At 49.0% G+C, this 17466-nt stretch overlaps 1 protein-coding gene across 3 annotated transcripts in view; it reads right to left on the bottom strand.

Annotated features, from left to right (window-relative positions):
- Positions 1-17466, bottom strand: part of BRWD1 (bromodomain and WD repeat domain containing 1) — a 2304433-nt gene that overhangs the window by 463426 nt on the left and 1823541 nt on the right. For all 3 annotated transcript variants that reach the window (XM_085621250.1, XM_085621251.1, XM_085621252.1), the window contains one exon: positions 11229-11354. In XM_085621250.1, the coding sequence (XP_085477376.1) occupies positions 11229-11354 (126 nt within the window). The remainder of the gene's footprint in view (positions 1-11228; positions 11355-17466) is intronic.

Below are 17466 nucleotides of genomic sequence, written 5' to 3'. Positions count from 1 at the left end.
GGTCTACCACGTAGGTAACCTCTCCCTTTTGCTCAATTATGGTATGGGGGCCACTCCACTTATCTTGGAGAGCTGCTGGGGCCACAGGCTCCATCACCCATACTTTCTGCCCTGGCTGGTAAACAGTCAGCACAGCCTTTTGGTCATGCCAAGCCTTTTGTAATTCCTGGCTAGCCTCAAGGTTTTTACTTGCCTTCTTCATGTACGGAGCCATCCTGGAGTGGAGACCAAGTACATAGTCCACAATATCTTGTTTAGGGGGTTTGAGAGGTAACTCCCATCCCTCCTTCACCAGACATAATGGACCCCTCAGTGGATGTCCAAACAGACGCTCAAATGGGCTGTAACTAACCCACTTCTGTGGAACTTCTCTGTAGGCAAAGAGAAGGCAGGGCAAAAGTATGTCCCATCTGCGCCTAAGCTTTTCTGGGAGACCTTTAATCATGTCCTTGAGGGTTTTGTTGAACCTTTCAACTAACCCATTGCATTGTGGGTGATAAGGGGTGGTGAATTTATAATTCACACCACACTCCATCCACATAGCAGTCAAGTAACTAGACATGACGTTTGCACCTCTGTCTGATACTACCTCCTTAGGGAAACCCACTCTGGAAAAGATTCCAAGTAGGGCCCTTGCCACCACAGGTGCTGGGGTAGTCCTAAGGGGAATAGCCTCTGGATACTTAGGGCATGGTCCACCACCACCAGTATGAGCCTGTATGAGCCTGTGCCCAGATGCTGTTTTGAGGATCCATGGGACCAACTATGTCAATCCAAACCCTCTCAAAGGGAACCCCCACCACAAGTAGTAGTATCAGGGGAGCCTTTGTTGTACAACCTGCCTTACCACTGGCTTGACAGGTGACACAGGAGCGACAGAACTCCTTGGTGTCCTCAGATATGTGAGGCCAATGAAAGTGAGGGAAAATTCTGTCCCAAGTCTTGTTTTGACCTAGGTGTCCTGCTAAGGGAATATCATGGGCCAGTGTTAATAGGAAGCCCCTGAACTTCCTGGTGGCACCAGGCTTGGGGTCTCTACACTCTGAGTACAAGAGTCCATCATCCCAATATATCTTATGGGTTCCACTAGCATTCCCAGCAGCCTCATCAGCAGCTTGCTTTCCGAGGGGTTCAAGAGAAGGGCAGCTCAGCTGCTCCTGGCTCAGATCTGCCCTGGAAGGGCCCCCTGTCCCCAAGAACTCAACCTGGTCAGGTTCAAGCTACCTCTGGGACAGTTCCTTCTTCAGGACTGAGATCATCTCCCTCAAGAGACTGATCTGCTTTCTGAGTCAGGGGGGGGAGACACTGCCTTACTCCTACTGCTCCTTTTCTTGGGAGGCACCTGGTCCATTCTGCCAGAATCTAGGGCCTGTCCAGTGTTAGACATTCTTGCCTGTGACCTGGTCATAGCAAATACATCTGCAGGGATTCCCAACATTTCTGCGTGGGTCCTAAAGTTTCTAAATCATTGCCAAGCAAGCATTCAACAGGGAGGTCTGCACTTTTCGCAATCTTCTTAGGGCCAGTTACCCATCCCCAGGAGAAATTAACAACTGCCAAGGAATGGTCTGTCCTGACATTGCTAGCATTGGTCACTTGGTACATTTCCCCAAGTATGATTTGTTTAGGAGCCACAAGATCTTTAGTCACTATTGAGACATTTGCTCCTGTGTCCCTGACTCAGTACAGCCTGAGTAGGAACTCTGACTAGGCCAGAGTCCATCTCAGATCCCAGGGCTAACCCTCCTGCACCCTTATTCTGAGTACCACCACTTGGAGCTGAACTAGGGGGGGGGGGCAGTTGCCCTAGGGGCAATGGTGGCTGGAGTTGAGTCTTTGCACTTGGCAAACTCACTAGTCAATGGGATTTCTGTTTACAGATTTTATACCATGGTTTCTTTTGGCCTTTTCTTTTGTTAGATTGGGACTCCCCACCAGATGCAGATTTTTGGGGCCCTTTAGAAGACTTCTGGTCTTTCCCCCTTTCCCCACCCTTATCAGAGTTCTTAGAATCCTGCTTCTTGGAGTCACCATCTTGGTTCTGAACCTTCTGCCCCACCCTGATTCTGACCCATTTGTCTGCCTTCTGGCCCAGTTATTGGGGAGAGGTCAGATCAGAGTCCACCAGATACTGCTGCAACAGCTGATTTTGACAATTAAGGATCTGCTCTCTCATAATCAAATTGTACAATCCTGTAAAATCACACACTTTACTGCCAAGTAACCAGCCTTCCAGAGCCTTAGTAGCACAATCTACAAAGTCAACCCATTTTCGAGTCTGTGCCTTTTGGGTGTCTCTGAACTTTAACCTGTATTGTTAACTTGCCTGTAACCAGGCAAGTTAACAATGTCTCCTCGACGTGCTTCAACATCCTACGCATGCTACGGAAGATCTTCTGGTGGATCCCCACCGAGACCAGGAAGACCGTCACCCAGGCCCTCGTCACCAGCCGTCTGGACTACGGCAACGCCCTCTACGCCGGTACCACCGCCAAGCTCCAGAAGAGACTCCAGCGGATCCAGAACGCCTCAGCCAGACTCATCCTCGACATCCCACGAACCAGCCACATCTCCGGACCTCTGAGAGACCTTCACTGGCTCCCCGTCAACAAAAGAATCACCTTCCGCCTCCTCACCCACGCACACAAAGCTCTACACGACCGAGGCCCGAGTTACCTCAACAGCCGAGTCAACTTCTACGCCCCCAAACGCCACCTCCGCTCAGCCAACCACGCCCTCGCCGCCGTCCCCCGCATCCGAAGAGCTACTACAGGAGGAAGGTCCTTCTCCTACCTGGCCGCCAAGACCTGGAACTCCCTCCCCCCCGACCTGCGCCTGACCCAAGACCACCTCTCCTTCAGGAAGAAGCTGAAGACCTGGCTGTTCGAGCAGTAGCGGCACCCCCCCCCCCCCCCAGCGCCTTGAGACCCTACGGGTATGTAGCGCGCTCTACAAGTGTCATTGATTGATTGATTGATATTGTTCAATGGTTAGGCCAAACCCATCAATCAGTGCACTCTTCAAGACTTTGTAATTGTCCGCATCCTCTTCTCTAACAGTGAGGAGCTTGTCTCTACCTTTGTCTGCAAAGGAGAGCCACACGATTGCTGCCCACTGCTCCTGAGGGACCCTTTGTACTTTACAGACTCTCTCAAGTGCAGTTATCCATTTGTGGAGGTCATCCCCACTCTGGTAGGGAAGGACAATCTTGTTCAGGTTCCTATGGTCATGAGTATGTTCTCTACCTCTAGGGACACTGTTGCTGCCACCATGGGGCTCTAGCCCCAATCTGTTTGAAGCTCTCTGGAGCTCCAGGGATTCCCTGTCTAGGGCCAGCTGCTCTTTCTTGATTCTGAGCTTTGCTCTCTCAAAGTCAAGCAGTCTGCACTTTCTGTCATAAGAGGACTTCCTCCTATGAGAGGTAGTGGTCCTATTTGAAACAGAGGTCCCTACAGATGTACCATATGACCTAGCTGATGTCACATACGTGGAAAACGTCAGGGCGGGGTCGTGTGGCGCCGTCCCCCGGCGCGCAGAGGTGCTGCTACAAAAACATTTTCCGGATCCAGTCTAACGCCTGGGGATATTCTAAGTTAAGGAATCTGCAGCTTGATGTCTCTATCAGATAGCAGATCCTACTTTCCTACACTGTGCACGAGTCCGGTGGAATCCAAGGGTGAATTCTTGAAGTGAAGAACCTGCAAGCAGAGGAGACAGAGTCTATGCCACTGAAATATGACCAGAAGGCACGTAAGAGTAATGCCTACCGTTGTCAGATGGTTCAGAAGAGTTGACAATGACCTTGTCGCTGCAGCTGTGGGGGCCAGGCGATGCAGAGGAAGACCAGATGGGACACGAGTGGTCCCACTTCGGAAGTCGAGAACCAGGGCGTCGGTGTCCGGCAGGAGCACCAACAAGCCTTGGCAGTTGCAACAGGTGTGGAAAGCGAAGGAGGATCAACGGTGGGACCAGCAAGGTCATAGGGATTCATCACAAATGGGAGAGTCCGAGCAAGCAGGGGAGGTCACTGGAGCAGAAGACGACCCTCAAGAGGATCCACAGGCTGAAGGCATAGGAAATCTCAAGAGGACCCCGAGCAGCTCACCAAAGATGAAGGCCCACGGTGCAGAGGATGCAGTGAGGATGTTGCTCTTGGCAGGAAGAGATGCTGGAGCTTCTTGTGACCAAAGATCTTTGGAGTGCAGAGCCAACACTTGAAGGGAGATTACTTTGGGTGTCCTTGATGCCCACAGGTCTGTTGAAGATCGTGGAAGAAGCACAGACACTGACGACAAAGAAGACCTGCAGAACACTGAGACAGGGAGCAGGAGGAGTCTTCCTGGATTCAATCTCGGTTCCAAGCAAAGTCGAAGAGTCCAGACGACTGAAGAGTGATGTGGTTTCAGGCTTAAGTGTCCCAGGACGAATCTGAGGACCCACCCACAAGTAAGCCCTAGAAAAGGGGTTAGGATGACTCAGCAGGAGTCCTAGTGGGGGGGGGGGGCTGGACAGAGGGGAGGATACTCCCATATCCTTTGTCCAATATCGCGTTAGAGCGGGAGCTAAAAGCTCCCTGAACTTGCTCACACCAAATGTGCCCTTCAAAGCAGTCTGGTGGCACTGCCACTCTCCCCCACCCCAGCCCAATACACTAAGTCTTGTTGGGGAGGTAGTCTCACCTCCCTGTGACAGGAAACCTATTGTTCTACCTTCCCATGCTCGATTCCAGCTCAGCAGCAGGAGGGCAGAATCATGTCTGTGGTCGGCAGCAGCACTAGCTTGCTGGCAGACCCTGAAAGGGTGTTACCGGGGGTAAGGGGGGCTTCCCAGGGGATCCCCCCATTGCATGGAATCCTACCTCCAACACCGGTAGCAGTGTTGAGGTATGATTCTAACATGCTTGATACCAAACATGATCAGGTTCGGCACAGCCAATACATAGTTACCATATTTAGCCATTGCGTAATGACTGATGGCCATTCATATCAAAATGGCTAGGCGCACTTACAAAGACAGGAGATGTGACTCTGGGGTTAGCAAGAGAGTCCTGCTCATGCAAGAGAACCCTCACACTTATAACCCAGCACCCAGCCATTAGGACTCAAAGGCCTGCCTTATGGTTGACTTATAGGTTTTAGGTTTCGTGACTTGAATATAAGAAAACTTGGAGCTTTTGTAAGTGGTGCTAGCACCAGCTTACAAAGGCTGCGATGGCAGGCTTGTAGTCACAGTTTGAGTTGGATTTCTTATTTTCTATCTTGTGTTTATTTAATATTTTTGGAGACAGGAGAACTGTATTTTTATATTGGTGCGGTACTATATGTGGGGACCCCTTTTCTACTTAACTAATAATTGTGGGACCTTTATTTTCAGCAAACAACTCCAATTATAACGGCTGTATACCATATTTTGATTACAATTTCTCGTTTTGGAATAGAATTGATCCATACATTTGAAATAAGAATCTTTTAAAAATTCCTCATACTAAGAATAGCTTTATTTGTTTAATTATACACTGTGAGATCTGACAGGATTCTTTCCATACATAGGGCTAGATTTTAGCCATTGTAATGAGAGGTTCAGGCTTTTGTTAGGTATTCCTTTGTTATCCATGAGTCTTTATTTTCTCTGCTTTTTTCTTCTTTTTTTCTATATTTTTCTTGGGGTTTCTCTTAGTGTCACATTTATTTATTTTCACTTGTATTTTTATTGATTTTGGGGCATCATTAAAAATGTTGCATCTGTAACAAACACTTCTTTCATGCATGTATTTGTAGTTGCTAATAGTGGTATCTTTCCTTACCAACAGCACTGAAGAAACGAGAATATCGCGAAACACGTGTTGGCTGTTTTGAATTATTACATGTGTATGAAGATGTATACCGAGGTATGTGCTGGAGTGAAATACCTATGTTATACCAACTGAAGATGAACTATTTCAAGTGTCCCAGAGAAGGACGTGTGACGATAAAAAAGGACTTATGTGGATAATTTTTGTTGTTTCGATTTGTGTTTTTCTCAGCTCATGACCTAATGTATGTAACATTCCCTGAAAGGAAAATAGGGAACTGAGAAGTAGCGCCGGGCACTTTCTCTATTTTTCTTTGTGTAATCTGATAATCCATTTGAATAGTTGCCAAAATCCAAACATCATGAATCATATTTAGGGCTCCCGGTTTTATGGTATTTATTTTTTTGCCATTTCCGTCTGTATTTATCCATATTTATTTTTTGGGCATTTTTTCTGTATTTATCCACATTTATTTTTGCCACAAACAAAAGCCAACGCTACAGCTAGTATTTTTCCACATTTATTTAAATTGACAATGCACACAGGGCCAGCTCTAGGGCGGTGCGACTGGTGCCACCGCACCGGGTGCTGCCTTCCTGGGGGCACCGTGTTTGCAAGTTTAGTATGTTTTTCAAGCACCTGCTGCAGCGTTTCTTTCTTCTGGTAATTACCAGGCCTCACAAAAATGTCAAGAAAACTCGTGTGATTAATTATCTTCCTGGAGAGAGATCAGTGTTTTGTATAGTTGAGGTTTTAACTTATGTTAAGTTAGTGCAGAGGGTTAACATGCCTGCTGCAAAGAACGTGTACCAAGTAGATTACAGAGTGCATATAATGTAAACAGATCAGCAGGTTACTGCTTTCAAAAAAGACATCCTTTTGTTACTTGCAATTTATAACTTAAAGTCCTAATATTCAACAGTGAGCTATTAACTTTCATAGGACTGCATGCCCACTGCAAAGTATACATTAGAACATTGATTAATGTTGTATAAAGGGTTAATTTGGCTAGAATTCGATTATTGTTATTGAAAAAAACCTCCCAACTATGCTGTTTCTTTTTCGACTCTGAGTTTGTGCTTCTCCAGACCAAGCACTCTTAAACTATACTGCCTACCAGTATGCATGACATGTACCTACATTTTTAGTCCTTTGGCTTATGTAACATTTCCTATACACTGATTTACACTTGTATGATTGATAGTCTCTATGTAATGTGTGTGTTTGATGCAAAGTGCTCTGGCACCCTACACTTGTATGAGGGAGAGCCAGGTACCTATACCCACAACCCAACATGCAGAGGCTGACACACACAGACAAAGTACAAACAGGATTGAACTCAGTCTCACCCTATGCAAAAACAATCAGACAGTGCACACTCGGGCACGTAGAGAGGAACAGGGAGATACACCGACAGAAAGGACGATGTATAGATGCAGGTTTCATGTCCACCTAATATTTAATCATTTGATGATGAACTTGGGCGGGCACAGAAGATCCTGGGCAGAGAGGGGGGAAGTGCCGATGCTGACAGGCACACACACACAGACAGTCTTTGAGCTGCCAGCCGCACCCGAGTACTTCACAGGTCTTTAAAAGACCATTCACTTGTTAACGAGGCTGGGTGGGGGTGGGGGGGGAAGGGTGTCAGGCGTGGGCTTAACTGGGAGTTTTATATAGCGCTAGCGGAAAGATGGGCTGAGCGTCGATGTTTCAGTCTGACTTGCTGAGCATCCACGAGACCATCTTCAGTGTTGTGTTGTTTATATGAAGATGATGGACCCCCCCATACTACAAGCATTAAAAGGGAACAGAACTGTACTACAAACACCGCATTGGTTTGTAACGTTAAGCATACACCTGCAATGAACTGAGCAACGGAGCCAAGGGTGCTGCTCATAGGTATGTGAGGATAGAAACCATCACAATATTTAAAAACACCAAAACTGGTATATCACCTTTAAAGAGTTCCCTCGAGATGGTTGTGCCTAACATACAAAATAAATGGAAAAGAGTTAAAATATCATTCATAGGACATCTGTTTGCAAGGTTAGTTCTAACGATATTGCAAACTGAGAAGTGAGTTAAAAAACATAGCCAAGGGTGTGCTATGAGGACTGTAATTTAGGATGTGCATTGTTACGTAACGTTCATCATAGAAAGAATACAGCTGCGCTTACTTTGAGGGCCTGGGGCAGTGAAGTAATTGCCCCCGCAAGAGTTGTGCACTGGCCTGGCAGGTTGCTGGCAGTGCGTACCTCCCCCCCACGTTTGTGGCAGCCCGGGCTGAAACAGCTTACACACAGCCGCCCCCGAACACTTCACAGGTCTTTAAAAGACCATTCGCTTGTTAATGGGGCTTTGTTGGTTGTTCACCCCTTCTAGAGCCCCTGCATCGCCACTCCGACTATTGCTGGAAGAATTAGCACCTTACACAATACTGCCCTGACAGCTGAAACCCAGAGGCATCGGGTTTTTGCTTGCAGGAATCGGGAGGCGGGAGACTAGCGCGGCAACATTTACTCGTATTTTACCGTTTATAAATATAAATACAGACAAAGGAAATATCGATTTCCGTCTGTATTTATATGTATAAATCCGTAAATACGGAAAACCGGGAGCCCTAATCATATTTAAGGTGGAAAATGAAGCTAAGTGAGTGAGAATATTTAGGCAGCTGCAACAAGGCTTAGACATGGAAAAAACAACAAGTGATAGCTCCTGTCTATTGTGCATGTCACACTGGTGTAATATGAAAAGCCTAGAAATTGTTCTTTGTGGTGGTACAAGATCAAATATTAAAAACAGTATAAAGAAGATCCATGGTATGACCAAATCAATAACTCAAGGAAGCTGACTTTTTATCTGGTAGTGCCAATGTATGGGCACACCGTGCAAAATGTACAGACAAACCTTCTTGGTTTACAGGTCTTGAATTAATAATGCCAAGTGCTATACTTATGGTAGTGTGGTCAAAATTGTTTGGTTTATCAGAGGGTAGTGTTAAGCATTTGTTGTACACGCAGATTTAATAAATGAGAGACACACTCAAGAAGAAAAATAGCACATATTTATATATAAATTTAGACACCAAGAACATCGGCATCAGGTAAGTACTTTCGGAGAGTTATTTTTATTGTAAATAAAATTATAGAGACATGCTAGTTTTGAGGAATGAGCCTCGAACACGGGAATGTTATCATAAGGGACAAACATACACTGCATACATATACTTTCAAGAGGTTGTTGGGGGGAGCCTTTCAGGACAGTAGTTTGGATTTACCTGCCCTGGTGTGTCATGGTGCAGAGGTGCTGGTCATGATGGTAGCCTCGAGCGCTACACGTTAAAGTCAATGGAAAGGTACCTGAAAGAAAAAGGCTGCAGGTGGAGATTTTGGGAAAAGAACGGCAGAACTCAAAGGGGGGACTCAGCTTGTGAGGGTTGCTAGGGCCCGGGATACAGTCAGTTTCTGTGGACCCAGGCTGGGGGGCTCGGGTCGCTGGAGTTAGAGGCTCTCACTGTCCTTGGGTTACCTGGAGAGGGGAAGAAAACAGGGCAGCGGGCCACTCTCGAGTGTGGGCCTCATTGATCCTCAGGCCCTCGTCAGCAAGTCAGAATTTGCAGAGGTGGAGTCTGGACTGCACGCTCAACAAACCTTGGCTATGTCAAATGCTACGATGCCCAGGGTATTTGGTGCTGGGAGGCGCCTGTAGGGTCTAGTGTCTCGAAACTCACTTGAGAGACGGGACTGAATTTTTGGAACCAGAGTGACATCCTCCTGGCGAGATGCTACCTCGGTGGTCCGATGGCCAGCGTACTGAGTACCGGGCAAGTGTGGTCGGTGCCTGCAGCTGTAGGGGGATAGCTCTTCCACCCCATGGGAGATGCTACTCAGTTGGCGAAGTGCTGGACAGTCCTTCAAGGGCTTGGGAGGTTGCACAGCTTTTAGACGAGCTGGGTCGGTGCAATTGTTGCGGTTCCCGTTGCAAGGCAGTGTTTGGCGCCAAGTTCAGGCTAAGTCTTCAGTTCTCGAGGCAACTGCTCTTTTCTGTCATTCTTCTGTTGCCAGGTAAACAAATCTGCTGGTCTGGTGTCGAGGGGGTCCCAAAATACTGAATTTAGGGATGTTAACGGTAGTAGCTAATGGGCTTCCTACCCCTGGGGTGAATTCACCCCCTATATGACCACTTCCTGTGAGGAGTGGGCATAATCCTGATCCCCTGATCCAGAGTTCCTAGTTTCACCAAAACCAAGATGAATAAACCCTTCCTCGACTGTCCATTTTAGGTGGCCCACCTTAGGGGTGTGCCACACCTATCTCATTTCCCATCTCCTCTGGTGCCATAGGGACTTCAGGACAGGGGTGGCGTTTCCCATGTCTGGGAATAGCCAGGGTCGCACAAAGGCAGCAGAAGGTTTGCAGCCCCTGGCTTTGATGTGCTAAATTCACTAGCCATCCTGCTGGAGGAGGTGTGATCACCTTCCTCTGGACAGGCATTGTACCTGGCCTCCGAGAGCAAAGGTTCTCACCTACAGGGAGTCAGAAACTTGTCTGAGGTGATAGGAGGCTGGTCGATATCAGTTAGCCAGCACACTAGGGGACTAGTAGTTTTCAGGGGCACACCTCTGAGGTGCCCTTTGAGTGCATGTCTTCATTAATCCGATACTGGCCTCATTACGGATTTATCAAGACAAGATGTTTGATACCAAAAATCTGTATTTTCAGTGAAGCCACTATGTAGCTCGGTAACTTGTAATGACCAGTGCCCAGTTCATATCTTTAAGATGGCTTCCTGATCACTTACAATGGCATATCTTCTCATACAGATGTGCCCTCACATATAATATAATGCACCCTGCTTTAGGGCTCCAAGTTCTGCTGTAGGAGTGACTTACATATAAGACATGCAGTGTACTTAGGTATTGCACACAGGGAGCGGGCAATGTCGTGTTTTCAGAATGGTTTGCACCATTTCACCCATCCTGCAATGGCAATTTACATGCAATTTGTGTGCGAGTCCCTTAGGGTGGCATAAAACATGTTACAGCCCTTAGGGACACTCTTTAGTACCCACGCCCTAGGTACCAGGGGTACCATTAAACAGGGGTGCTAAAGGCCTTGCCAATTGGGTTACAGCTGAACACATGAACAGTTTTTAGGGAAAGAGCTCTGGCACTGGGGCCTGGTTAGCAGGGACCTAGAATACTACCAATCAACATCAGCGAGCACAATGTGAGGGTGACCATGCAAAAATGGGGCACTTTCCTACAATACTCATAAGCAGTAATATAACTGTCCAAGCATATTTCTTGTAATTAAAATCTGTTAAGAAAGACTAATATAGCACACACATCATATTTACAAAATAACTATAACGATGTGCCAAGGCATAAATAAAAATACACTGATTAATGAAACACTGGAATGGCTCTTACTTGATGAATTGCAAAAGTAGTTTAGTGATCTTCTGAGCGGACTTAGCAATTGAGCTTTCAGGTTCGTTAAAAGTCCTGGCATTATGTTCGATATATCTGGTCTCCCACAGAAGTGCAGAAATACGCCTTCAAAAAATGAGACAACTCAAACATTAGATATTAAAGAGCATTTCACTTTCATCAGATATTTAAAATATCCTGATAGCAGCCGGAAAACACCATTACTACTAAGGTGACAAATCACTAAATTAGAGGCAAAACCCTAGAGGGCAAATGTTTCTACCAAGCCTAGATTTAGCTCTGCTTGGGGCCAAAATGAGGCACGTGGGATGGTAAAATGGATACAGCACACATTTTCATATTTATCTCTGAAGCAGCTACCATGATGCTTTACAAGTGATAGTGGTAAAATGTTTTTTTCCTTCATTTTTGTTGCAGGGTTTTGTATTACTTTTTAAACTGCTTAACAAAGATTTTGTGATGAAATTCAAATGTCTGCAAGCTACACAATGTGTGGAAATTGGGTTACTGCACATTTTGACCGTTCATTGGGACTGATAATAAGTCCCTAAGTGATCTTGCGTTTGATAAGCTGCAGTGATTTGAAAGACAATGCAATATGCACAACTAAAGTAAAACTCCTAGATGGAATAAACATACATATTTTGCACACGAACTTGAAACTTGATACTAATCTAGTCATCCAGACTATTCAAGACATGATTTCTGTAACAAAATTGCAGAATCATGAAGCTACAACTTTCATATTGTATTTTACTTTGTGATTGTGACATCTGGCTAAAATAGGGGACCAAATGTGAGAATTCTTCCAAGCTCGCTGACGCCCAGGTTTAACAATACCTGCCTTAAGGAGTGTGGCTTGGCGCCGCAAAGATGGAAGTCCAACAGAAGGGTTCCCACACACCGGGACAGTAATCCCCTGAAATCTGAACCATATTTGTACTGTCGTAGTCAATCGATTCCAGCGGATGTGCTCACTGACAGGAGCACTACCAAGGTTGAAGGAAGTATGGAAAAAACAAACCCTGAAGCTGCGGTCCCAGAGGAGCAGGCCTCCAGCAGCATTGCAATCCCTAGCTCACAGTGAAGCAGGTGTGGTGGCCCACCTGAAACTGCTATGCCACAGCAGAAAACCGTCCGGTGGGGCAGGAGAGCACAGGGCCTCGAAACAATCCCGAACCAATCAACTGGATCCCCCCTGGGGTAGAAGCAGTAAGTGAGGGAGCCAGTCAGATCGTGGTGATCAGGAAATTGACAGTCGGAGCTGGGTGGAGGTCCAGCAGCCAAAGCCACCCAAGCAGCAGACACAGGACCCCAGCACAACACCACACCAGCGGGAGACTGAGACACTAAAGAAAACCAACACCAATTTATAAAAATAGACTGTATTTTATGTATATTTAGACACCACAATGAAAAAGATCCACCAGAGTGTTCCGGAGATGTAGGATTTACAAGGTACAGTACATATACACTTTTTACTCAACCGCGTACAAGCAATGGCCAATTCAACACATTTGACACTTAGAAACTTTTTTTTAGCAAAATCTTTGGCTAGTTGTATTGGGGTTGGTTAGAATTACTTTGGGTGACCTCCTCTGGAAGGGTCATCAGACACAGTTATCTCAGTCAGGGAAGCAGTCTTCAGTCAGTTCTAGGCCTTTTTATCCTTCGTTATAGGTTCCTATGGAAGTGGTCCTGATACAAGGAATACAGGATGCTGAAGATGCTCAAGGATTATGTGGATGCAATGCGGTTGACTGTGGTCTTCCCGCAGCTACTCCTCTGTCCACAGAGTGGGTGTGCTTGTCCTGGCCACGGGGCACGATGTCCCTCAAAGTCTATTTGATCCTGGTTAAAGTCCAATTGCCCGGTATCATGGGCATAGCCAAAACCTTCCCTGGGTGATGATTCTTGGCAACCAACCTGCACCCGACGACTTCCCCAGGTCTAGCAGACTCAGGTGCAACTTTGAGCGTTGGGTCCTGGCCTCTGATGCTGCACAGCAGAGGTTGCTGGCAGTGTGAAGATTCTGGGCCACCAACTTGCCCCAGCAGGACTCTTCAGCTGTTGTGGCCCTGTGCTGCAAACAGGGGGACCTTTGGAGTCTCTAGTTGCAGAGAAAACTTCACCACAAGCAGGACACAGCAGGGACAGTCCATTTTCCTTTGCTAGCCACTAGGTTCAGCAGCTGCAGTCTATACCGTTGCAGCGGGTCTTTGTTGGGTCCGTGGGCAGCAGGGAAGTAATCTTTCTGTCATTCGTCTAGTCCGGTCGAGATTGGAGCTTGGCGTGCCAGGAGTGCCCTTTTATGCTGAGAAAAAGCCCTTACGGTAGGAAGTGGTTGGCAGCTAATGGGGTACCAGGTTCCTTCCCTCCTGATGACCACTTCCTGCAAATGTGGCATCTGGCTATCCCAAGATGCACCTCTGCCCACTTCCAACATGCAAGAACACTTCTCTCAGAGTTGAGAACTCCCTTGCCCAACAGAGAGATATGTGCCTACCAAGGGGTACACGCCCCTGAAAAACCTCATGAAGAGGCAGTCGAATCGGGGGATCGATTGACAGACTGAGTAGCTCGGGATACCAGTATCTTCGTGCAAAATCCGGAGCCACAAGGATGACTTGGGCCCGGTCGCGCCTGATCTTCTTCAGCACTCTGGGCAGAAGTGGTATAGGTGGAAAGGCGTATAACAGACCGCAACTCCACTTGCGACGAAAAGCGTCTCCGAGCGAGTGCCGCCTTGAAAACTCCAACGCGCAGAACTGATGACATTGCGCGTTCTCTTCGGTGGCGAATAGATCTAACCAAGGCTCTCCCCATTGCCGAAAGAGGCCTTGAGTCACGTCCGAGCTCAGACACCATTCGTGATCCATCATGCACCGGCGGCTGAGTTCGTCCGTCCTGGCGTTCAGAGAGCCCGCTAGGTGTTGAACCACCAAGGTGATGCCCCGATGTTCCAGCCATGTCCAGAGGCGCAGAGCCTCCTGACAAAGGGTCCACGACTCTACCCTGCCCCGTTTGTTGCAATACAACATGGCTGTGGTGTTGTCCGTGAACACCTGCACTACACATCCCCGGACAGAGGGAAGGAATGCCTTCAGTGCAAACCAGATCGCCCGCAGCTCCAACATGTTGATATGGAGCCGGGACTCCGCCGGAGACCAGAGGCCTCTGATCTCCGCCTCTCCCATGTGGCCCCCCCCCATCCCAGGAGAGACACATCCGTCACTACCACTTGCTCCGGTTGGGGTAGAGAGAGGGATCTGCCACTGACCCAATCGCGGTCCGTGAGCCACCACTGCAACTGTCTTGCAGTGCCCTCGGAGATAAGGACGTGGTCGGACAGGTTGCCCTGATGTTGAGCCCACTGGAACTTCAGGTCCCACTGCAGAGCCCGCATCCGCCACCTGGCGTGATGTACCAGCAGGATGCAGGAGGACATCAGACCCAGCAGCCGTAGGACCATCCTGACCGAAACCCGGGATAAAGGCTGAAAGGTCGGAATCAGAGCCTGAATATCCTGAACCCGCTGTTCGGGAGGATAGACCCGAAATGCGCAGAGTCCAGAACCGCTCCGATGAAAAGGAGCTTCTGGGAGGGACTCAGATGTGACTTCGGCACGTTGATGGAGAACCCCAGCAAATGCAGAAGGTCGGCCGTAGTCTGGAGGTGGGAGACGACCATCTGGGGCGAGATAGGGGAAGACTGGAACCCCTAATCTGCGCAGATGATCTGTGACCACCACCATCACTTTCGTGAACACCCGAGGGGCACTGGTGAGGCAGAAAGGGAGCACGGTAAACTGAAAGTGCTCGTGGCCTACCGTGAACCGCAGGTAACGCCGGTGGGCCGGCAGGACGGGGATGTGAAAATATGCGTCCTGCAAGTCCAATGCTACCATCCAGTCTCCAGGGTCTAGGGCAACCAGAACCTGAGCTAAAATGAGCATCTTGAACTTCTCCTTCCGGAGGAAGGCGTTGACGCCCCTGAGGTCCAAGATAGGCGTAGGCCTCCTTTGCCCTTCTTGGGAACCAGAAAGTAGTGGGAGTAACAACCCCGCCCTACTTCTGGGACAAGAACACGCTCGATGGCCCCCTTGGCCAAGAGGGCCGTAACTTCCTCCTGCAGAAGTTGCAAGTGATCCCCCAACATGCGGTGCTACTGCGGTGGCATGGCTGGAGGGGTCACCTCGAAGGGGAGGGAGTAGCCCCTTCGGACGATTTGCAGCACCCACCTGTCCGACGTGATGGTACGCCAGTGGAGCAGGTGATGCTGAACTCTGCCTCCCACTGGCGTGGAATGGGCCTGAAAGGTTGGACTAGGAAGGCTTTGGGGCAGATGCTGCAGAAGCAGATGTGGACTGACAGGCTCTGCCACGGCGGAATCCATGTCCGCGACCACGTTGAGGCTGGTTCTGCGGCCTGTGGCTGGACGGACGTGGGGCGGCACCCCTTCCTTGGCTACGAAAGGGGCGAAAAGCGGAAGTTTGCGGGCGCGGGCCGAGATGCCCAAGAACTTGGCCGTAGCCCTGGAGTCCTTAAAGTGCCCCAGCGCACTATCCGCTTTGTCGCCAAAAAGGCGACGGCCATCGAAGGGCATGTCCAAGAGGGTGCTCTAGACATCCCCCGAAAAATTTATGGACCTCAGCCAGGCGTGACGTCGAATCGCCAGTCGTCGCAATCGCTCTACCCAGCGAGTCCGTGGTGTCAAGTCCACACCGAATGGAGTACCATGCTGCATCCTGCCCCTCAGCAAGAGCCTGGTTGAGCCGTGTCCTGGCCTCCTCCGGACACTTGGGCAGCACGTCCACCACCGTATCCCACAAGGAGTGGGTATAACGGTCCAAAAGGCACGCGGTATTAATGGAACGCAACCCCAAACTGAGGGAGAAAAACAGTTTCTTCCCGAACTGCTCAAATATTTTGGATTCCCGATCCGGAGGAGCGGACGGGAAGGCGGTCTGGGACGCAGAGGCCTGGATAACCAGACTTTCAGGGGTGGGGTGTACCGACAGAAAGCTGGGGTCGCCCGGAGCAGGGTGGTTGCGCCGGGCCACGTTCCGGTCCACAGGAGTGACTGTAGAGGGCCTCTACACAGGACCTGCGGCGCCGGGGCCGAAGCCGCCGGCTGGCTAGGCCTCCCAGTCGGACCTGCAGGGCCCGAAGGCGCGCTGGCAGGCCGCGACGGCGGAGCGAGACTCCTCATGGCCACGAGGAAGTCCTGAATCTCGCCCGGAGTCGCATTAGGCCTAGGGACCGGCTCTGACAGAGCTGCGTGGGTGGTGCCACCCGAACCCTCAGCCGAGTCGGGTGACTGGCGAGGGGAGTCAAAAGAGCGGTGTCGCTTCTTCGACTTCTTCTTACTGTGCCTCGACTTACCTGAATGCGAGGACTTCGAACCAGACGAGCGGTGATGACTGCGGCTCCGCGACCGGTCCCTCGACCTCCTCCTCGACCGGGACCTCGAGCGGCGCGGAGCCGACTGACGGATCTCGAGGGGCTTGCAAGACCGCTCCCACCTAGCTTTCAAGGTCAAGGCCCGGCAGTTGGGGCACGACTTGTCATCATGGTCGGCCCCAAGGCAGTAGAGACACCGACGGTGGGGGTAGGTAACTGACATCAGTCGGTGACAGGCGTCACATGGCTTGAACCCGGGCATCCCTACCGGCACCAAGAGTCGAGGTCGACTCGAAAGAATAGACCAAAAAAGTCCAAAAAGTTAGTCAAAAGGTGACTAAGGGTATGCTATTCCCAGATCTGCGCTTACTGCCGCGGAAAAAAGAAGGAATAACGTCAGCGCGCGAGGGCGGCGTCTAAGTGCTCCGACGACGTCATCCCGCCGATCACGACGCCGAACGCAGAGTCGCAGACGACGCCTACCGACGCGCAAGGGTACTGCTGACGAAAAATCTTTCTGGATCCAGCCGGACGCCTGGGGATAATCTATGGTAAGGAATCTAACTAACGTGTTTCTTTCAGATACAAAGTATATCATTTCAGTGTGACAATTCTTGTTTCCTTATATATCTTCTTTTATTTTGTTTTTTGTTCTGTTGTTTAGGTTCCTTAGCCAGCACGTGTTTCGTCGTGATATGGGCAAAATAACCCAAATAAACAGTACAGCGTACGCTTTACAACTTTATTGCTGTCTGATAACTAAGGACTATAAAGAATTGAACCATGTGCATGGGTTTCCACTATACAATGTCACT

The sequence above is a fragment of the Triturus cristatus genome, chromosome 8, assembly GCF_964204655.1.
Source record: "Triturus cristatus chromosome 8, aTriCri1.1, whole genome shotgun sequence".
NCBI classification, from domain to species: Eukaryota; Metazoa; Chordata; class Amphibia; order Caudata; family Salamandridae; genus Triturus; species Triturus cristatus.
Note: the sequence above shows the minus strand (reverse complement) of the source record. Positions and strands in the feature narration are given on the sequence as shown.